The 24696-nt window shown below is 36.3% G+C and overlaps 1 protein-coding gene across 2 annotated transcripts in view; it reads right to left on the bottom strand.

Annotated features, from left to right (window-relative positions):
• GRM5 (glutamate metabotropic receptor 5) overlaps positions 1-24696 on the bottom strand; it is a gene marked incomplete at both ends in the record, with an annotated part of 544042 nt that overhangs the window by 334007 nt on the left and 185339 nt on the right. For both annotated transcript variants that reach the window (XM_082844898.1, XM_082844897.1), the window contains one exon: positions 13041-13290. In XM_082844898.1, coding sequence (XP_082701024.1) covers positions 13041-13290 — 250 coding nt within the window. The remainder of the gene's footprint in view (positions 1-13040; positions 13291-24696) is intronic.

The following is a 24696-nucleotide window of genomic DNA, read 5'->3' as shown; positions in this document are numbered from 1 at the left end:
CCTTCCTTCCTTCCTTCCTTCCTCCCTCCCTCCTTTCTTTCCTTCTTGCCTTCTTTCCTTCTTTGCTTCTTTCTTTCTTTCTTCCTTCCTTCCTACCCTCCTTTCCTTCTTTCTTTCCTCATACTTCTACTAATTCCCTCTACTTTTTCTCCCTTTTATCCTGAGCCGTGTGGATGAAAAGCTTTTGGTGCTCCAGCCAGGAGGCAGGGCTCTGCCTCTGAGGTAGGAGAGCCAACTTCAGGACACTGATCAACAAGAGACCTCCCAGCTCCACATAATATCAAACGGCAAAAATCTCCCAGAGACCTCCATCTTAACACCAGCACCCAGCTTCACTCAACGACCAGCAAGCCACAGTGCTGGAAAACCTATGCCAAACAACTAGCAAAACAGGAACACAACCTCACCCATTAGCAGAGAGGCTGCCTAAAATCATAATAAGGCCACAGACACCCCCAAACACACCACCAGACGTGAACCTGCCCACTAGAGAGACAAGATCCAGCCTCATCCACCACAACACAGGCACTAGTCCCCTCCACCAGGAAGCCTACACAACCCACTGAACCAACCTTAGCCACTGGAGACAGACATCAAAAACAGGAGGAACTATGAACCTGCAGCCTGCAAAAAGGAGACCCCAAACACAGTAAGATAAGCAAAATGAGAAGACAGAAAAACACACAGCAGATAAAGGAGCAAGATAAAAATGCACCAGACCTAATAAATGAAGAGGAAATAGGCAGTCTACCTGAAAGAGAATTCAGAATAATGATAGTAAGGTTGATCCGAAATCTTGGAGATAGAATGGACAATAGATTGGACAAAATGCAAGAATCAGTTAACAAGGACCTAGAAGAACTAAAGATGAAACAAGCAACGATGAACAACACAATAAATGAAATTAAAAGTACTCTAGATGGGATCAATAGCAGAATAACTGAGGCAGAAGAACGGATAAGTGACCTGGAAGATAAAATAGTGGAAATAACTACTGCAGAGCAGAATAAAGAAAAAAGAATGAAAAGAACTGAGGACAGTCTCAGAGACCTCTGGGACAACATTAAACGCACCAACATTCGAATTATAGGGGTTCCAGAAGAAGCAGAGAAAAAGAAAGGGACTGAGAAAATATTTGAAGAGATTATAGTTGAAAACTTCCCTAACATGGGAAAGGAAATAGTTAATCAAGTCCAGGAAGCACAGAGAGTCCCATACAAGATAAATACAAGGAGAAATACGCCAAGACACATATTAATCAAACTGTCAAAAATTAAATACAAAGAAAGCATATTAAAAGCAGCAAGGGAAAAACAACAAATAACACATAAGGGAATCCCCATAAGGTTAACAGCTGATCTCTCAGCAGAAACCCTACAAGCCAGAAGGGAGTGGCAGGACATACTGAAAGTGATGAAGGAGAAAAACATGCAGCCAAGACTACTCTACCCAGCAAGGATCTCATTCAGATTTGATGGAGAAATTAAAACCTTTACAGACAAGCAAAAGCTGAGAGAGTTCAGCACCACCAAACCAGCTTTACAACAAATGCTAAAGGATCTTTTTTAGGCAAGAAACACAAGAGAAGGAAAAGACCTATAATAACGAACCCAAAACAATTTAGAAAATGGGAATAGGAACATACATATCGATAATTACCTTAAATGTAAATGGACTAAATGCTCCCACCAAAAGACACAGATTAGCTGAATGGATACAAAAACAAGACCCTTATATATGCTGTCTACAAGAGACCCACTTCAGACCTAGAGACACATACAGACTGAAAGTAAGGGGATGGAAAAAGATATTCCATGCAAATGGAAACCAAAAGAAAGCTGGAGTAGCAATTCTCATATCAGACAAAATAGACTTTAAAATAAGGACTATTAAAAGAGACAAAGAAGGACACTACATAATGATCAAGGGATCGATCCAAGAAGAAGATATAACAATTGTAAATATTTATGCACTCAACATAGGAGCACCTCAATACATAAGGCAAATACTAACAGCCATAAAAGGGGAAATCGACAGTAACACATTCATAGTAGGGGACTTAAACACCCCACTTTCACCCTTGGACAGATCATCCAAAATGAAAATAAATAAGGAAACACAAGCTTTAAATGATACATTAAACAAGATGGACTTAATTGATATTTATAGGACACTCCATCCAAAAACAACAGAATACACATTTTTCTCAAGTGCTCATGGAACATTCTCCAGGATAGATCATATCTTAGGTCACAAATCAAGCCTTGGTAAATTTAAGAAAATTGAAATTGTATCAAGTATCTTTTCTGACCACAATGCCATGAGACTAGATATCAATTACAGGAAAAGATCTGTAAAAAATACAAACACATGGAGGCTAAACAATACACTACTTAATAATGAAGATATCACTGAAGAAATCAAAGAGGAAATCAAAAACTACCTAGAAACAAATGACAATGGAGACACAACGACCCAAAACCTGTGGGATGCAGCAAAAGCAGTTCTAAGGGGGAAGTTTATAGCAATACAAGCCCACCTTAAGAAGCAGGAAACATCTCGAATAAACAACCTAACCTTGCACCTCAAGCAATTAGAGAAAGAAGAACAAAAAAACCCCAAAGCTAGCAGAAGGAAAGAAATCATAAAAATCAGATCAGAAATAAATGAAAAAGAAATGAAGGAAACAATAGCAAAGATCAATAAAACTAAAAGCTGGTTCTTTGAGAAGATAAACAAAATAGATAAACCACTAGCCAGACTCATCAAGAAAAAAAGGGAGAAGACTCAAATCAATAGAATTAGAAATGAAAAAGGAGAGGTAACAACTGACACTGCAGAGATAAAAGAGATCATGAGAGATTACTACAAGCAACTCTATGCCAATAAAATGGACAATCTGGAAGAAATGGACAAATTCTTAGAAATGCAAACCTGCCAAGACTGAATCAGGAAGAAATAGAAAATATGAACAGACCAATCACAAGCACTGAAATTGAAACTGTGATTAAAAACCTTCCAACAAAGAAAAGCCCAGTACCAGATGGCTTTACAGGCGAATTCTATCAAACATTTAGAGAAGAGCTAACACCTATCCTTCTCAAACTCTTCCAAAATATAGCAGAGGGAGGAACACTCCCAAACACCTTCTACGAGGCCACCATCACCTTGATACCAAAACCAGACAAGGATGTCACAAAGAAAGAAAACTACAGGCCAATATCACTGATGAACATAGATGCAAAAATCCTCAACAAAATACTAGCAAACAGAATCCAACAGCACATTAAAAGGATCATACACCATGATCAAGTGGGGTTTATTCCAGGAATGCAAGGATTCTTCAATATACGCAAATCTATCAATGTGATAAACCATATTAACAAATTGAAGGAGAAAAACCATATGATCATCTCAATAGATGCAGAGAAAGCTTTTGACAAAATTCAACACCCATTTATGATAAAAACCCTGCAGAAAGTAGGCATAGAGGGAACTTTCCTCAACATAATAAAGGCCATATATGACAAGCCCACAGCAAACATCATCCTCAATGGTGAAAAACTGAAAGCATTTCCACTAAGATCAGGAACAAGACAAGGTTGCCCACTCTCACCACTATTATTCAACATTGTTTTGGAAGTTTTAGCCACAGCAATCAGAGAAGACAAGGAAATAAAAGGAATCCAAATCGGAAAAGAAGAAGTAAAGCTGTCACTGTTTGCATATGACATGATCCTATACATAGAGAACCCTAAAGATGCTACCAGAAAACTACTAGAGCTAATCAATGAATTTGGTAAAGTGGCAGGATACAAAATTAATGCACAGAAATCTCTGGCATTCCTATATACTAATGATGAAAAATCTGAAAGTGAAATCAAGAAAACACTCCCATTTACCATTGCAACAAAAAGAATAAAATATCTAGGAATAAACCTACCTAAGGAGACAAAAGACCTGTATGCAGAAAATTATAAGACACTGATGAAAGAAATTAAAGATGATACAAATAGATGGAGAGATATACCATGTTCTTGGATTGGAAGAATCAACATTGTGAAAATGACTCTACTACCCAAAGCAATCTATAGATTCAATGCAATCCCTATCAAACTACCACTGGCATTTTTCACAGAACTAGAACAAAAAATTTCACAATTTGTATGGAAACACAAAAGACCCCGAATAGCCAAAGCAATCTTGAGAACGAAAGAAGGAACTGGAGGAATCAGGCTCCCTGACTTCAGACTATACTACAAAGCTACAGTTATCAAGACGGTATGGTACTGGCACAAAAACAGAAAGATAGATCAATGGAACAGGATAGAAAGCCCAGAGATAAACCCATGCACATATGGACACCTTATCTTTGATAAAGGTGGCAGGAAAGTACAGTGGAGAAAGGACAGCCTCTTCAATAAGTGGTGCTGGGAAAACTGGACAGGTACATGTAAAAGTATGAGATTAGATCACTCCCTAACACCATACACAAAAATAAGCTCAAAATGGATTAAAGACCTAAATGTAAGGCCAGAAACTATTAAACTCTTAGAGGAAAACATAGGCAGAACACTCTATGACATAAATCACAGCAAGATCCTTTCTGACCCACCTCCTAGAGTAATGGAAATAAAAACAAAAATAAACAAATGGGACCTAATGAAACTTCAAAGCTTTTGCACAGCAAAGGAAACCATAAACAGGACCAAAAGACAACCCTCAGAATGGGAGAAAATATTTGCAAATGAAGCAACCGACAAAGGATTAATCTCCAAAATTTACAAGCAGCTCATGCAGCTCAATAACAAGAAAACAAACAACCCAATCCAAAAATGGGCAGAAGACCTAAATAGACATTTCTCCAAAGAAGATATGCAGACTGCCAACAAACACATGAAAGAATGCTCAACATCATTAATCATTAGAGAAATGCAAATCAAAACTACAATGAGATATCATCTCACACCAGTCAGAATGGCCATCATCAAAAAATCTAGAAACAATAAATGCTGGAGAGGGTGTGGAGAAAAGGGAACACTCTTGCACTGCTGGTGGGAATGTGAATTGGTTCAGCCACTATGGAGAACAGTATGGAGGTTCCTTAAAAAACTAAAAATAGAACTACCATATGACCCAGCAATCCCACTACTGGGCATATACCCTGAGAAAACCAAAATTCAAAAAGAGTCATGTACCAAAATGTTCATTGCAGCTCTATTTACAATAGCCCGGAGATGGAAACAACCTAAGTGCCCGTCATCGGATGAATGGATAAAGAAGATGTGGCACATATATACAATGGAATATTACTCAGCCATAAAAAGAAACGAAATTGAGCTATTTGTAATGAGGTGGATAGACCTAGAGTCTGTCATACAGAGTGAAGTAAGTCAGAAAGAAAAAGACAAATACCGTATGCTAACACATATATATGGAATTTAAGAAAAAAAATGTCATGAAGAACCTAGGGGTACAGCAGGAATAAAGACGCAGACCTCCTAGAGAACGGACTTGAGGCTATGGGGAGGGGGAAGGGTGAGCTGTGACAGGGCGAGAGAGAGTCATGGGCATATACACACTAACAAACGTAGTAAGGTAGATAGCTAGTGGGAAGCAGCCGCATGGCACAGGGATATTGGCTCGGTGCTTTGTGACAGCCTGGAGGGGTGGGATAGGGAGGGTGGGAGGGAGGGAGACGCAACAGGGAAGACATATGGGAACATATGTTTATGTATGACTGATTCACTTTGTTATAAAGCAGAAACTAACACACCATTGTAAAGCAATTATACCCCAATAAAGATGTTAAAAAAAAAAAATCTTCCAACAAACAAAAGCCCAGGACCAGATGGCTTCACAGGCAAATTCTATCAAACATTTAGAGCAGAGCTAATATCTATCCTTCTCAAAGTCCTCCAAAATATAGCAGAGAGAGGAACACTCCCAAACTCATTTTATGAGGCCACCATCACCCTGATACCAAAACCAGAAAAAGATATCACAAAAAAAGAAAATTATAGACCAATATCACTGATGAACATAGATGCAAAACTCCTCGACAAAATACTAGCAAACAGAATCCAAGAGCACATTAAAAGGATCATACACAATGATCAAGCGGGTTTTATCCCAGGAATGCAAGGATTCTTCAGTATATGCAAATCAATCAATGTGATACACCTTATTAACAAATTGGAGGATAAAAACCATATGATAATCTCAATAGATGCAGAAAAAGCTTTCGAGAAAATTCAACACCGATTTATGATAAATACTCTCCAGAAAGTAGGAATAGAGGGAACTTACCTCAACATAATAAAGGCCATATATGACAAACCCATAGCCAACATCATTCTCAATGGTGAAAAACTGAAACCATTTCCTCTAAGATCAGAAACAAGACAAGGTTGCCCACTCTCACCACTATTATTCAACATAGTTTTGGAAGTTTTAGCCACGGCCATCAGAGAAGAAAAAGAAATAAAAGGAATACAAAGTGGAAAAGAAGAAGTAAAACTGTCACTGTTTGCAGATGATATGATACTATACATAGAGAATCCTAAAGATGCCACCAGAAAACTACTAGAGCTCATCAATGAATTTGGTAAAGTAGCAGGATACAAAATTAATGCACAGAAATCTCTTGCATTCCTATACACTAACGACGAAAAATCTGAAAGAGAAATTAAGGAAACACTTATATTTACCATTGCAACAAAAAGAATAAAATACCTAGGAATAAACCTACCTAAGGAGACAAAAGACCTGTACGCAGAAAACTGTAAGACACTGCTGAAACAAATTAAAGACGATACAAACAGATGGAGAGATATACTATGTTCTCGGATTGGAAAAATCAACATTGTGAAAATGACTATACTACACAAAGCAATCCACAGATTCAGTGCAATCCCTATCAAACTACCAATGGCATTTTTCACAGAATTAGAACAAAATATTTTACAATTTGTATGGAAACACAAAAAGACCCCGAATAGCCAAAGCAATCTTGAGAAAATAAAATGGATCTGGAGGAATCAGGTCCCTGATTTCAGACTATACTACAAAGCTACAGGAATGAAGACAGTATTGTACTCGCACAACAACAGAAATATAGATCAATGGAATAGGATCAAAAGCCCAGAGATAAATCCACGCACATACTGTCATGTTATCATTGACAAAACAGACAAGAATATACAATGGGAAAAGACAAACTCTTCAATAAGTGGTGCTGGGAAAACTGGACAGCTACATGTAAAAAAATGAAATTAGAACACTTCCTAACACCATACACAAGCATAAACTCAAAATGGATTAAAGACCTCAATGTAAGGCCAGACACTATCAAACTCTTAGAAGAAAACATAGGCAGAACACTCTCTGACATAAATCACAGCAAGATCCTTTTTGACCCACCTCCTAGAGAAATGGAAATAAAAACAAAAATAAAGAAATGGGACCTAATGAAACTTAAAAGCTTTTGCACAGCAAAGGAAACCTTAAACAAGACCAAAAGACACTCCTCAGAATGGGAGAAAATATTTGCAAATGAAGCAACTGACAAAGGATTAATCTCCAAAATTTACAAGCAGCTCATGCAGCTCAATATAAAAAAAACAAATAACCCAATCCAAAAATGGGCGGAAGACCTAAACAGACATTTCTCCAAAGAATACATACAGATTGCCAAAAACACATGAAAGGATGCTCAACATCACTAATCATTAGAGAAATGCAAATCAAAACCACAGTGAGGTATCACCTCACACCGGTCAGTATGGCCATCATCAAAAAATCTACAAACAGTAAATGCTGGAGGGGGCGTGGAGAAAAGGGAACCTCTAGCACTGTTGGTGGGAATGTAAATTGATAGAGCCATTACGGAGAACAGTATAGAGGTTCTCTAAAACACTAAAAGTAGAACTACCATAGGACCCAGCAATCCCACTACTGGGCATATACCATGAGAAAACCGTAATTCAAAAAGAGACATGTACTACAATGTTCACTGCAGCACTATTTACAATAGCCAGAACGTGGAAGCAACCTAAATGTCCATTGACAGATGTATGGATAAAGATGTGGCACATATATACCATGGTATATTACTCAGCCATAAAAAGAAACGAAATTGAGTTATTTGTAGTGAGGTGGATGGACATAGAGTCTGTCATACAGAGTGAAATAAGTCACAAAGAGAAAAACAAGTACCATACGCTAACGTATATATATATGGAATCTAAAAAAAAAAAAGGTTCTAATGAACCTAGGGATAGGACAGGAATAAAGACGCAGACATAGAGAATGGACTTTAGGACACAGGGAGAGATAAGGGGAAGCTGGGACGAAGTGAGAGAGTAGCATTGACATATATACACTATGAAATGTAAAACAGATAGCTAATGGGAAGCAGCTGCATAGCACAGGGAGATCAGTTTGGTGCTTTGTGACCAACTAGAGGGGTGAAATAGTACAGCAACTATGGCAAACTGTATGGAGGTTCCTCAGAAAATTAAAAATAGAGTTGCCATATGACCCAGCAATCACACTCTTGGGCATATGTCCAGAGAAAACTATAATTCAAAAAGATACATGCATCCTTATGTCCATAGCAGCACTATTCACAATAGCCAAGACATGGAAACAACCTAAATGTCTATCAACAGATGAATGGTTAAAGAAGATGTGGTACATATATATCAATACAATGGAATATTACTTAGCCATAAGAAAGAATGAAATAATGCCATTTGCAGCAACATGGATGGACCTAGAGATTATCATACTAAGCAAAATAAGCCAGAAAAAGAAAGATGAAAACCATATTATATCACTTACATGTGCAATCTAAAACATGACACAAATCAACTTATCTATGAAACAGAAACAGACTCGCAGACGTAGAGAACAGACTCATGGTTGTCAAGGGTAAGGGGGGGTGATGGGAGAGGGATGGAATGGGAGTTTGGGGTTAGCAGATGCAAACTAGTATATGTAGAATGGATAAACGACAAGGTCTTACTCTGTAGCACAGGGAACTATATTCTATATCCTGAGATTAAACCATAAAGGAAAAGAATATGAAAAAAGTATATATATATATATATATATATATGTATAACTGAATAACTTTGCTGTACAGAAGAAATTAATGCAACATTGTAGATCAACTATACTTCAATTTAAGAAAACATTTTCAAAGCTAAAAAAAAAAAGTGGCTTGAAATCAGTAACCTGTGCATAAAGAAAAGAAACACTGGTAATAATTCCCAATTAGTTTTGAAATTTAAGTACATTTTTTCTTGCGTCCTGGTAACTATCATAACATTGAAGGACAGAAATTCTTAATTCAAATAGCTAAATAGTTTTAGTTAATCATAGATAAAACGATCTTTACATTGTTAATTTGCTAAAAATTGGTCCTTGTTTCCACATTTTTAGGCTTACAACTTGTGAATAATACATCTCAAATAATATTTTCCCAAGTCAAGATCTAAAACACTGTATCCATTCTAGAAAAATAAGCGCCTTTAGAAATGTCATTACCATTCAGATTATTGATCTCATCCTGCTGCCAGGGCTAAAGTGTTTAGCAAGACTATTTCCAGGACCTGGAGAGGACATTTTTATTGTCAGTAAGACAACAGATTAACCAGAGTTCAAATGAGAAGACCCAGTGGCCAGGTCTATGTCACTCTAACATTCTACAGATGTGCAACACAAATGGTGAGGTATGTTGATAGATGAGGTTGTCTTGGCAGCAGAGTTCTTAGACCTGCCTAACATTTTAGTTGAATGACCCCATTAAACATGCCTGTCCCAAGGCAGCTGGATAGATTTTTAAGTAACTATAGCTGTTAAATGTGGAAACCTCTAGGAAGTTCTGAATATAGAGTCTTTCTCTTAGCTTTGACTTCTAGTTTATAGGAACTATCCACCCAAGTTTGAGTTGGGGGTAGGGGAAGGAAGGAGCAGAAAGAGAGATTGGGGAGTATATACAAACAAAATTATCTTAAAATTCTAGGAAGAGTATAGGGTGAGTTGAATAAGAGTTTTTAGGAGGGAACATTAATATAAAAATGCTAACTTCAATTGGAATTATCTAGGATAGTTTTTTTTTTCCTCCACCGAGGGTCTATGAAGAACCAGGGATTTGCTGTCAGATTATAACTTCTCCCCTGTTTCTATTCTATAGGAGACAGGTTAGTAGAGAAAAGCACAAGATTTTGAATCATGGTAATTGGGCTTTTGTGTGACCTTGACCATGTCATTCAAATGTTTGTGGTATCAGTTTCCTCATTTGTAAAATGAGAGTGGATAGATGTTCTAAATTCTCTTACAACTATGAAGTTCTGCTTTTCTGCTCAGTGTCCTAGACCTCCACTTTTACTAACAGGAATATTTTAAACTTACTAAGAAGCAGCAGAACGTAGTGCTAACTGCTCAGTTTCTAGACTTACATAGACATTTAAAATTTTGTCTTCATGGCATATGTCTATATATCATATTATTATTTCTCAGCATTTATTGAGTCTTAAGAGTCCTTGTGTATAAAATGGAGATGATAATAGTACTCATCATGCAAGTTGTTCTTAGATTTTTTTCACAGAACTTATTTCCTTCTATCTAACTTATCATCTGTAAGGTCCATAAGGGTAGTGATTACTGTCTATTTTGTTCACTGATGTATTCCAAGCATCTTAACAGATACTAGCCACTCAATATTTGTCAAATGAATAATTAATGAAACAATGCATGTAAAGTCGTTAGTGCAGTAATTGGCACACAGCAGTTGATAAATGATCCTATAAATGGTCCTGATAAATGGTTTTACTAATACCCACAGTGCCTTTTCACTATGAAGAAGTAGGAATGGAAGAAGTGGGAATTTCATGAGAAGATGAAGGGGACTAAGGACCATAATGTTGTTTCCAAATACTGTAAAGAGTATCACATGTCACCTACAAAGAAAATAATATGATCCCAGATGTGGAAACTACAGAGAGACATTTTTAAAATTCAGAGAAAGGAGGATTTTCCTAACAACATTGCTCAAAGATGAACTGGTGCTCAAGCAAATGTTGAATTATTATTGGCCAATAAATGAGAGAATTAGGAAATATAATTAAAGGTTATAAATATATTATTTCATGGATGAAATGATTTGAAAAGAACTTCTTATAAACAGCATATACAGAATAAAATTTTAAATATACAAAATATTGAATTTTGGCCTTGTGATGCTGCTGGCAAAAAATGTAGATGGAAAATGGCAAATACAGTAGATATCAACCTATTTTTCTTGGGTACATGCGATCAAAAAGCATTTGTTTGTGACATAACATATGGCTGAAAAACAAGTGCTGCTGACTTGTTTATTAATGTTGGCAAAGCAGCAGATAGGAGCTACAGAATCCCTTATCCCCCATTCCCCACCCCCCAAGGGAAAACAGGACTGTTTCAAGCCAGCGTCTTCCTTTCTTGTTCTTTTTATCCCACTGGTAACACTGCACTTTGGACTTTCAGAATATTGGCAGTGAGAATGTTCTTGGATTACATGAAATGAACTGATGCATCACTCTTGCCAACTAGGGATGATTTTAGACAAAATGTATGGCATCGATGAGAAAGGAATCTCAGTATCATTTTTATGAAGGTGGTTGGCCTCATATAAAACAGTCCCATCAATCTATTGCCATCAGCTCAGACAGAAAAGAATTAGGTACATAAACTGGCTGTCATAAAATGTAGCCGAGTAGGAGCGAAGTCTGATCACAGAAGGTCAGTTACACATGTTCGCAAATAAAGGAAGCATGTTTTCTATAATGAGCCATCAAAAGTTAATAACAAGTGAGTTGGCTTTTTATTTTGGACAGTAATACTGAGAAAGATGCAATGGTTCTGAAGGTTTTCTCTGTTCTTTAAGTTGGCTACCTATTGAGAAAAGATATGTGATAACATGGTAACTTTTTAAAGGTATGAAATGGTGAACTGCATTCCCCTGTTAAAACTATGGTGTTGACTTGACTGTGATGATTAATTTTATGTGACATCTTGATTGGGCCACAGGGTGATAAAACGTTTGGCCAAACATTATTCTGTCTATGAGGGTGTTTCTGGATGAGATTAACGTTAGTATGGGTAGACTGAGTAATGACGTTTATTCTCCCTAAATTGGGTAGGCTCATCCAATCAACTGAAGTCCTGAAAAAGGCTGAGTAAAACTCCTTCATGACTTGCTTGTGTTGAGATATTAGTCTTTTCTGGCCTTCAGACTTGAACTGAAACATTGGCTTTTCTTGGGTCTCAAGCCTGCCAGCTTTCAGACCAGAGCTGTAACACTGACTCTCCCGGGTATCTCTCTCCATAGACATACATTACTGTTTCTATTTCTTTGCAGAACCCTAACTAATACGCTGACTCAACAGGATCAGGAAGAAATGAGCTGAGCTGTGCCAATCAAGTGCATTATCCAGATAATGAAAGTCAGTCCCTGCAGAAGTTAATCTTTTAGAAACTGGTCTGGTAACAATGTGAGTGATCAGGCGACGTGATAACACTTTTGCAATAGAAAATAATGAGCCAAATTACGAATGCTTTTACAATTAGTTCTAGAAGCAATTCCTCACGTTCCATCCCCAAAGTCTAAGATTCTATCTTATAAAACAAGCTTACATAGCCATTCTCAGAATCAATTTCAGAAGCAACAGCATAAAGTTTGAAATGTGTTTACCTCCAAGGTAATTATGCAAGAATTTAAAAATCCTTCTCATTTCCTTACAATTAGTTTTTGAGGACTGAAGGACTCATCATTTTCATATGTTGATTCTTGTTATTATCAGTAATCAGCACATGGCATATCTACTTATTTTCCATGATTATTTTCAGACTCTGGTGTTTTATGATTTTTAAGCTCTACTTCCACTACACAGATTAAGCTTCCAAAGCATCTGTCTTTAGGCACCAAAAGATACCCTTTGATTTTCCCAAATTCCTGACTTTACTTCCATGTGAATTTTCTCCTTGTCACTTACCTGCCCAGAAGCAGAAACTCTCCTGCCAGCCCCAGGCGCCTCATGGCCATCAGCAGACCTCTCACCGTCATGCCCTCACAGAAGCAGGCCACCACCCGGGCCTTGGGCAGGTGACTCCTGAGCTTCTTCAGCAGTTTATCGAAGCTCTGCTCCCCCGCGTTGCTATAGATTTTGTAAGAGTGAGCGATGCAAATCCCTTCCTTGGCTGACATATCTTTGAACGCTTCCATCCCACTTTCTCCATAGTTGCCTGTGTGGAAACAGATAAGCAGAGGGGAGAATGTTGGATTCATTGGGTAGAGTTGGAACGCAGAAGTGCTGGGAGCATGAAGGTCACCTGGTAGTGTTGGATTTGGAAACTGAAGACCTGAGTGAGGTTTTGCTTTTTCACTGACTTGCTTATCTGGGCAGTTTACAATGAAACTACAGGATACATATATGCATTGATCTTTTAAAACTTTTTCACTCAGAGAGAATATTACAAAAATACAAGCAATTTGGTTCCCCCTTTGACTCAAAAAAACTCATATTCTAATGTGAGATGATGGAAAATATTTATCTATCTTTTCATTCTGTATCACTTCATTTTGTTTCTCATTATATGATCTTCTTACCCCACCGATTCAGATTTTTGTGTTTCAAGACATTATACACAGATGCAATACATATACTTTATATAGTATAGATGTACAAATATCTTAGAGTATTTTATTTTATAGAATATTATCCATATATTTCATAAATAATCATGAGAGTTTGTGGTTTTATCCCAAGTGAAAATTCCAGATCCTTGATTGAGATTTTAGTCTTGTCACAGATAAATGTATTAGCTCATTTAAAACATTTAAAGTTTTATTATATATAACCATTGAAAAATTACCGATATATGGGGGAATAATTCCAAAGTATTTTGCAACGTTTTGGGGTTAAGGACTGATGGTGGTCTTTTAAAATTATGGAACATGGGAATCAATATTGACAATCACTTATAGGCCAGGAAGTGTATCAAGATTATTATATATGTGACCTCATTTAACTCTCAGAAGAATATATTGAGAAATATATTATGATCTCCTTCTACAGATAAGAAAACAGATGAGGCAGTTAGGTTTACAGTGGCCCAGAGTTAATATCCCCCGTAGGTGGAAAGTTCCATTCCATTCACAGATCTGTCTAAGAGTGCAGATTCTGCTCCCTCCATTCTTCTACGGCTGACTTTTACGAGACTCAGAAGCCCAATTATATCTGTGTTTCTCTTTCCTATTTAAAGGTCATGATGCTTCAAGTTTAGATATTTTGGGAACCTTCTGAGGCCCTATGAATTATGACAGGTTCATTTTCTGAGTTTTCAAAAGATTAGGTGGGTAAGGGCGACTGATTTGAGAAATACAGGAGACTATTACAAGACAGCCAAGCTGTGGGATGTAAGTGGCCTAGCAATCAGCTAGACCTAGGAAATGGCATTGCATCAGGAGGAGTTAATCTCAAATGAACAAGCAAGTACAAGTCATTCGACTGCATACATTTCACTGTACGATGATAATAGAGATAACTTATAAATAACTATACTCATGTAACATTTTCATGTTGGAAAGTTAGTTCATATATAGGAGCTCATGCTACTTAACACCAGCTCTGTGATGAAGGTACTATTATCTTCCCTTCGCAGCTGATAAAACTGAAGTTCACATTTAACAAGCAGATGGCAGAGTCTTGATTTGAAAATCTATCCTCTCCCTCCTGGCCCTGTGTGCGCTCCATCTTAGCAGGGGTGCCTTGTTGCAAATGAGAGCCTCAGACTTTGAGGGTGGGTTTTTGTGTAAGTTTATCCTCATGAACAAACTGTAAAGGGCAAAGCAGAGCAGGCCAGCTTGAGTCCCAGCCAAAAACACTGGTAGGCCCAGCTGCATCTTTCCCTCTTCTCCAGAATTAAAGCCAAAAGAAACCTCTATGATGATGGCAGGTAGGCGACGTAGTTATTTTGCAATTAACAAAGGTTAAAGGGCTCTTCCTGAAAAATGTGCAAAGGGGCCTAAATTATTAGTCTTACACTAACCTGAGTAATCTATTCTTTTCTGATTACTTTTAGCCAACTCTATTTTTCAATCGACTAGCCTGCACTTGATGCTTTAATTAACGCTGGGGCATTTGGATAAATAATTTGATATGAGGTGCATAGTGATTGTGATGGCAATAATGAAAATTCTCAGTATATTCATAGTTAAACAACAAAAAATACCTGACAGATTTATAATCTTTAGCACCTCCCCAACAGCCTTGTTTTAACATTTTTTTTTGTTTATACAGTAAGTTATATATAGAAGCACCTTGCAATAGAGAACTTTGTTATTAGAGACATCTGAGCTCTAATGTAGCTTGGGTTGTTCTAAATCTCAGCTTTTTCACCGGAAAATCACAGATAACACTGCCTAATATATGGGTATTTTGTATATTATATTTTATGTATGTAAAATATCTTATAGATAGCCTGAACCTAATTAACTGCACATATTGGGGTTATAAAGAATATTCTAGACAAAGTTAAGATGCCCTCTCTTGGAGCAACTAAAACAAATCATGGAGCAAATGGCATTAATACTGAACAATAGACTAAAAAATAAGCTTAAACTAGTGGGGGAAATATGATTTTGTTAGAGCAAAGCCCAAGAATTATTCTTTAAAATTAAAACAGGAAACAGTTGCAATATATGTGTAACATAAAAATTTCTGCAGAATACTAACTTTGAGTTAATAAAAGAAACCCATTCTAAGTTGGGAATTAAAAATGGGAATATGTATTCCAATAAAATTGGGAAGCTTGTAGTGTTTAGATTTTCAGTAGTTAATATAATGACTACATTTTAGAATTGTATATTTAAAAATAAAGGAGAGGGCTTCCCTGGTGGTGCAGTGGTTGAGAGTCCGCCTGCCGATGCAGGGGACACGGGTTCGTGCCCCGGTCCGGGAAGATCCCACATGCCGCGGAGCGGCTGGGCCTGTGAGCCATGGCCCCTGAGCCTGCGCGTCCAGAGCCTGTGCTCCGCAACGGGTGAGGCCACAACAGTGAGAGGCCCGCATAGCGGAAAATAAATAAATAAATAAATAAATAAATAAATAAATAAAGGAGAAACTATAAAAATTTCATAGGCTTCTTGAAGAAAATGAAATAGATTTCAAGCGCTGTATAGAATGAGAAAAAAGGTGAGGAAGCAAAGATTTATTTTTCCAACAAGGAAACAAAGGTGATAGAAAAAGGAAGATATGGTGTAAAATATGAAACGAGTCTGTGGCTTCAACTAAGCATCTGGCAAAAGTAAGAAGGAATCTATTAGACATTCTTCTTTAAGTAGCAGAGGGTCTGTGGCTTGGAATTATGAGAAAATGTAATCGTAGTCCGACTTGACTATTAGCTCACACTATTTATAATTGTAATGATGCAAATGTCAATTATTATTTTTCAACTGTATAAGTCCACATATAGGCAAGGTAGAAAACTTATTATGCAATAGAAAATATATGTTACCAACCTTGCCAATGAAAATTACAACAGAGGAAGATTTTAGGTTGAGATGTGGAAGCAGGGAGAGTTGATGAGAAAGGGAAGGTTATTAAAATACTCCACCCACTATTTGGAAGTTAAGATATACAGAAAGCAAGAGAGAGATGATTAACAGAATTATTTGAATCTGAAAAAAAATGAGATTAATCTAATAATACAATTATATTGAGAAGAAATAAGAATATATGTGAATTAAGAGATGTCTACTTTCCATAAATTAAAAAGTAGGCATTAAAAAAGTAAGCGTAGGGGCTTCCCTGGTGGCACAGTGGTTGAGAGTCCGCCTGCCGATGCAGGGGACACAGGTTCGTGCCCCGGTCCGGGAAGATCCCACGTGCCGCGGAGCGGCTGGGCCCGTGAGCCATGACCGCTGAGCCTGCGCTCCTGGAGCCTGTGCTCCGCAACAGGAGAGGCCACAACAGTGAGAGGCCCACGTACCGCAAAAAAAAAAAAAAAAAAAAAAAAAAGTAAGCATATATTCATACTACTTAGAAATATGAAAGTGAAAACCAGAAAAGAAAAACGTAAAGTGCTCTTTCTTACTTTAAGCCATTCTGAATGACATGATTTTGAAAAATATTAAAGTACAAGTTTGATGAAAAAAATTTAAATAACAGACTTAAAAGTTATTGAAATTGCAGAAAGATATGGAACATTTAAAATGGAATGCCAAGTGAACATTACTGAAAAAAGAAATTAGCATGCTGATAGTGAGGAGAAAATTTTCCTGTAATTTCCTTAAATCAAATGTAAGAGTAAATATTAATTTATAACTTTTAGATATCTTTGTATATTTCTGGTGGGATATACTCACATGTAATTATTAAAATACAATATAATGAAAATAACTTGAGAACTTGGGGGTAGCTAATTTTGTAAATAGAATTATTATAGAGCAAAATTGATCAGAATCAAATTTCATCTCAAACAATTGCTTAGCTATCACTTTGTTTTGGTTCTATGTTTCTATCACATCAGTTAGATTTGGCTACATTGTACGCATTTTATTTTCCATTTCAACCACAGAATGAGAGCCTAATGGATAAAAATGTAAAATAGGATCAAGGTTATTTTTTTCTTATATCATGGAAGATACCAAACCTGAAGCCATGGCAGAATGCTTAATTCACATTTATTCTAAGAGCAGATGCTCTACTTAAAATCATATTAGTCATTTCTAATATGCCAGAAAGACTTTACAATTGAGATGGTTTTCAACAAGATGTCACATCTAAACTAAAATAGAAAAGTCCAGTTAATTTTCCTTCCCCCTGTCAGATCACCTTCTACTTACTGTTCCTTTAATATCAAGCTCAAGGAATTCCTCTGCAAAGTCTGCCCAACTTATGTATCCCTTCCTATGTTCCTCATTTGATCTTACAATAGGAAATTGTCTTTACTTGTGTCTGCTCCTTTAAGACTGTATACCTTTGGGACATAAATTTTATTCTCTTGTGTATTCTTAATTCCTCAAAGGGGCCTAGAAGATAACTAACACAAGTTGAGTAAAAAAATAAGTGAATGAATGAGTGGTACAAAGTAATCAGCACCAAGTGGGAATTTGCCAGATGAAAATATTTGTGCAATTAATTATCCTACCTCTCATCAGAATTGTAATATTTGTGTCTAGAATGTATCACTCTATTGAGTGATTATGTAATATTATTCCACTTAAAATCTGAAGGACAGAATTGTACAATAGTCAAAACAGTCAGAACATCTAGATTTTTTCCCAATGGCTTCAGTGTTCCCCTGGATAATAAGAGATTCTAATATTTTAACCTCAAATGCTATTTAAAGCTAGTTGCTTTCACTAGTACTATTTGACCTGTATTATGTCAGCTGGGATCTGGAAGCATCTGACTCCATTTGTGCCTACAAAGTACACAATGCAAACAAGACTTGCTAAAGAATAGCTTTAAATCTTTCTTCTAACCTAAGAGAGATTCTTTGCACTTTATGTTTAAAGGCACAGGCATGGAACAATCCTTTAGTATGCAATGCATAACCATAGACCACTGCTATTTCAGGTGGTACCACTTCACTTTCAGTAGATACTGTGCTACTGTGGCTTAAACATACTTCTAGATAAAGATAATAAAGAATGGCAACATAGATAGGCTACATCTGGTAAATGAGGTATTTTTCTTGCAAAATATCTATTGGAGATATGGCTCAAATTTATAAATATGTGTGTTGAAGAAACTGATTGTAAGAATAAAAATTAAATTAATAGAATCATACTAAAAAGATAACAAATAATTTTCCTTTCTCTGACATTCGTTTCCTTTTTTCCATTGTACTCTTACTTATCCCACCATAATCAGACCCTCATTATTCCCTTCATAGAAACTTACTTGGGAACATACCTCTTATCATCTCCTATGTCTCATTTTGAGGGGGGGGGGTCTTACTTCTTATTATGCTCTTTCATGTGTAGCTCAGATGGCTCACATGTCCCCACTTATTTACTTTTATTCATGATGTTCTTTCTACTTGGAATACCCTTTTCCCATTTCTTTATGTTGAAATCTTACCCATTCTTTCTGGTTCAACTCAATTGCCCAGACTGTATGTAACTTACTTAGGATATAGACCACATCTTCTCCATAGCTCCACCTAGCGATGCTTGTGGAACTAAACTGACATACTCCACCATGCTTTACAAGGATTAATTAATTACGTACAGGTATGATACTAGGCACGTGGTAGACTCTAGATATTTACACATTTTAGCCTAGTGATCTATTTTATAATACTGAAGAGCATAATTTTTGTTACTTATAATTGCTAGAAAAGTTTATAATTGTAGTTCCTTCACTTTTTTTTTTTTTTTAACCATGCAGGATCTTAGTTCCTCCACCAGGGATCAAACCCACGCCCCCTGCAGTGGAAGCGCAGAGTCTTAACCTCTTAACCACCGGACCGTCAGGGAAGTCCCTCCTTCACCTTTATGACAAGGCTGATCATACTAATGATTTATTTGATATTGAGAATTTGATTAAAACTATAACCCATGATATTAATATTTTTTTTCCTTAGGAAAACATAATCCACTTCATATAATGTGTTTCATTAGGGGACTTCTAAGGAGATTTCCCAGAGTCAGATAATGAGTTATGGTGCTAAGTATGATAATGTATTAGATTTAATTTGAAATATAAATTCTGTATTCTATATTCTGTACATATATTTATGTTACTTGCTTTATATATTTATTTATTATATTTCGGATATATTTGTATATACTATTTTCCAAAACTGTAAGCCCCTTGAGAGTACTACATGCACTTATTTAACTATGTATCATCACATAATAGTTATTCAGGGATTTCTTGAATAGAAAATATGGTACAGAAAGATAAGAGTAAAATTTTGGAAGAGTTAATTTATTTGCTCAAATACACTCATCAAGTGGATGCTAAAAAATGTAAAAACTACTCTTTCAGAAAGTATTCACTTTAGGAAATTTAATTCACTTAAAAAAAAGCTATTGAGCTTGGCCTTCCATATTAGAGCTTTTTTCCCTTTTATTTGATCCAAACTGTCTTTTTTTCCAAAAAGGAGATTAAGATTCTCAATATAAACAATAATTTATAAATACATTCCAAATGGCTTTTACTCCTAATATCCTGTTGCTATTATAAACAGTGTATTTTGTTGACAACTACTAGTGAAGAAAAATGCTGCCATTTCTCATTGGAGTTACTGCCTGGCATGATACCATCCCCCTAAAATATGTGTGGGCAGGATTAATCAGTCAGTGTAATCACCACTTCCCATCCTTTCATGGGGCCATAAATGTTCATCAAGGGATCTTAGCCAAAACTGCCCATATTGAGTGTGCTGTGTCTTAGTCAATCTAGTGGTTAGTTAAACAGCCAGGAGGGGGAAAACCCAGAGAGATAAACACCTCTTCTTATTTTATTACTATCTCTTTATAAAGATGTTTCCCTTTTCAAAAATGTATGTCTTTTCCCAATATAGCCACATGTACAATGAGTATGGCAATTTCAAACTCTATATTGCATTCATTTGTTTACATTTACTTCCTGGCACTAGAAAACAAAGTTCTTCAATGTAGGTGTTTCTATCCTCACAACAAAACTATATATAAATATATCATATACTCTCATCAAGACTCCACAAATTATGGCAAATGCCTTTGCCATGAAAATCTTTGCTAACAAACAGATTTCCAAGTTTTGGTTCCTTTTTTTTTTTTTTTTTTTTCCCAAATCTTACCCTTGAGTTTTTCTATGACATGACCCACATAGCAGAGTACTCAGTGTGAGGCAGGACATTATTGAATCTCATCCAGGGTGTTTTATTATTGGAAGTACTAGAAGGATTTCATTTAGCGAATTCACTTTAGGCATTACACCAGGCATGGAGTATGTAAGCAACATTCAATCAACACTCCAACAGTGAATTCAGAAAAATAAAGCTAGTAGAGCATAACTTAGTAACTTAGATTTTGGACTACATATAAAAATATTATTTATGGGAATACTAACCGGGGATATAAGATATTGTCAGAAAAGTAAGCGCCAAGTGCATTATTGAGTGGTATACTATGTTGCTGAATTTTTCTTTTGGCTACCAGGAATGGGGCTAAAAAAAGAAGTCTGATCTTCAGAGCAAAGGTACAAGTTGACCATTCAAATTCATACATGGCAGATAACATGAAATCAAATCAATGAAATAAAAATATATGAGAGTTATAACTGTCACCCATGTCGATTACAGCAAGTATGAGTGTCATCTTTGGTTCTGTAATGTAGGTTGCTGAACCTTGGAATCAAAAGTTGTGATATCTAGTCCCTCCAATAACTCTAGTTCATACAGTTGGGTTGAACTGAGATAGACAAAACTGAAAGAGAATCAAGTTTTGAGAAAAAATCAAGTTTTAGAATTTATTTTTAATTTACTTTTAAATTTCTGCCAAGTAGAAATGCCAAATCGGAAATTGAATAAGGACATTCTGGCTCAGAAAATAGAAGTTAAAATTGGAACTATTTGGGATCATCAGAATATGGATAGCAACAGTAACAGATCAAAGTGTAGGATGTGAAAGAAGAGAGCTCTGATTATACCCTAAAGAATTCAAATATTTATGCATTAATTGAGAAGGCAAAGCTGACAAAGACAATGGAGAAGAAGAAACCAAGAGAACGTATTGTTATGGGAACGAAAATAACGACGTGCTTTTACTTTCTTTTGGACATAAACAGTGTGACTATTAAAAAATCCACTGATTTTGGCAACACAGTCAAAGCCATAAAGGAGTAGGCTGTGTGTAATAGGAGTCAGAGAGTGAAGACAGTAGATTTGTACAACTTTTTTTGAGAGTTGTTTGGCAGTGAAGAAGAGCCAAGAAGTATGATGGTAATTGGAAGAGAATGTGGAAATCAAAGGAGGGATTTTGTTTGCTTATTTCTAGAGAGGGGTACCTTAGGGAAAGTGCTTAGACCAGAACATGGGGCAGAGTAAGCACTCACAGTACCTGATAGTTTTAATCACCATCATCATCATCAACAACATTTATCTAGATCTTGTGGAATTAACTGGTAAAAGGTTAATATGTACCAAGTACTGTACTAGTCACTTCAAATAAAAATAGTCATAATAGTAACACTTACTATTATTATTTAAACCAACCAATCCTATGAGGTAGCTAATATTTTCCACATTTATAAACAGAGAGTTTATGCTGAGAGAATTTGCCAAATAATTGATAGCTAGTGAGCAGAAGAGCTGAAATTTCATCTTTCATCTGTTAAATTTCAAAGCCCATGCTCTTTTCCTACAGTAGATTATTACCCTTGAAGCACTGAGAATTGCTCAATTTAGTTCTGTGGTTCTTCCAAAGGTGCTTACCCACCACTAAGTATTTCATTTGAATCCAATGCCAGATACTACCAAATTGAATTCATCTAAGCAAACATAGTATTTAACAAATAAGTTTTTTGCCCAATTACTAGAAATATTATAGACGTGTGGTTTAGCACGAAATGATCCAATCCATATCATTACTGAGAATTGACATTTAAACATCAGAGTCTTCCTACAAAATATACAGTGCTTAACTGTAGCTTATCTATAGACAAAGACCTGTAAAATGAGAGGAGGCTTTCGGAAACAGACACGCCATACACTTGTTATTACCTAAATCTTCGCTGTGGAGGGAGGAAGGACTTCAGAGGGACAGCGGGAATGGAAAAACTTGATTTTTATATTTAAAATTATACAGTATTTTAATTATTAAAATACTTGTTACTATAGCTTAAATTGAGATCTGCAAAGTGAAAACATATCACTGTATTAATCTTCTAAAAAAAATGGTGTTTTTTTCCTTGATTCTTTCTGGCTATTCTTCCTAAAGGAAAATAAAAAGTTGAGACAGAAGCTATGACCCAAATTCCCACTCTAACCTTCCAGGATTCAATTTCCTCTGCTTTCTTTGTAAGCTGTCAACTTCAGAGCTGAAACCTGCTGCAGTGCATGTCTCATTAAGAGAGATCCCATTTCCACAGAAAGGACAAATCTCTGTACGGAACTGTGTGTCAACGGGTCGGGTAGGTTGGTGAGTTTTTCACTGCGCCTCTGTTTTATCTCACAAGTCACTTCTGATCCTCGATTCTAACTGGATCTAATGACAACACAGAAATTCACTCATCACCAGCTGAAAGCAGAAAATCCTTTGCCGCACAGCCAAAACCGCTCACACTTGACAGCCTTTGCTCAAAGAAGTAACTTCTTTGACAGCAGCTCGTGGCCTCTGCCACAACCTTCTCCAGTTGAGATCTGCACTGTGTGCGTTCTGTGGTTGCTAGAATCCCTCTGGAAGAACTCAGTGACTACCACAGTACTGAGAGGAGGAACTCATTTTGGAAATATCTGTCTGGACCATCATTCACTGGAGGATTCAGAAATGAGTAGAAGGAACTGAAGTGTAGTGTAATGGCTGTGCTGTTGTTACTGTTGCCAAATTCTGAGCTCCATTCAGGAGGGGGTCATCCATGCTGTGTTCTAGGATTTATGGCCTTAGTGACTGTCATCTGTAGATAAGACCTCTGCTGTCCAATATGGCAGTCATTGGCCATACGTGGCAAATAAGCATTTGACATGTAGCTAATTCAAACTGAGACACTGTCGGCATAAAAACAAAATAGATTTCAAAGACAGTATGAAAAAAACAATGTAAAATATCCCATTAATATTTGATAATATTGATATGTTGAAATGACAAAGTTTTGGATGTATTGGGGTAAATAAAATGTGGTTTAAAAATTAATTTCACTTCTTTCTTTTTACCCTTTCTTAAAATCACACACATGGCTAGAATTATATCTTTATTAGAGAGTACTGAATTATACATATAAAGAGAAGATTTATATCCTATACATTTCAGGGTAGAATGTAAACTTCTTAGGATACTCTGTGACATCCAGGACTTTTGTTATCTATCATCTAGGTTTTTTCTCCAGCCTCACTGCTTGTCTTTTCTTTATGTATTGAATACATGGCACATTCTTCAGCCATACCAAAGAATATATAGACCACCAAATACACCATGCTTTTTCGCATCTCTAAATTTCACAACACTCCTTGTTCTTGAGATGTTCTTCTGTTTAATTCCTGCTCATACTTCGAGATTCAGCAGAAAAGTGACAGAATTCTCTAGCGCCCTAATTCAAAGTAGATATCCTCTACTGTTCTCTCATTGCCAACCCTCACTTCAATGTCACAAGATTTTTCATGTTTTATTGTAATTATTTATTAGTTTGACTTTCTACGAGGCTGTGAGCTAATCAACAAAAGGGATCACATCTTAATGAATTACCCTTTTTTCTCCAGAGCCTTGGTGGCCTAAGTATTTGTTGAATAAATGCACTTTAGAAGATGAGTACTGACTTTTTCTACCAGCTTTATAAAGATATAATTGACATATAACATTGTGTAAATTTAAGGTGCAAATGTGATGATTTGATATACATATTTATTGTGAAATTATTACCACAGTGAGGTTAGCAAACCTATCCGTCACTTCACATAGTTATCTGTTTATTTTTGGTGAGAATATTTATGATCTAC

The sequence above is a fragment of the Leucopleurus acutus genome (assembly GCF_964270905.1).
Source record: "Leucopleurus acutus genome assembly, chromosome: 8".
NCBI classification, from domain to species: Eukaryota; Metazoa; Chordata; class Mammalia; order Artiodactyla; family Delphinidae; genus Leucopleurus; species Leucopleurus acutus.
This window is presented reverse-complemented; position numbering and strand designations above follow the sequence as displayed.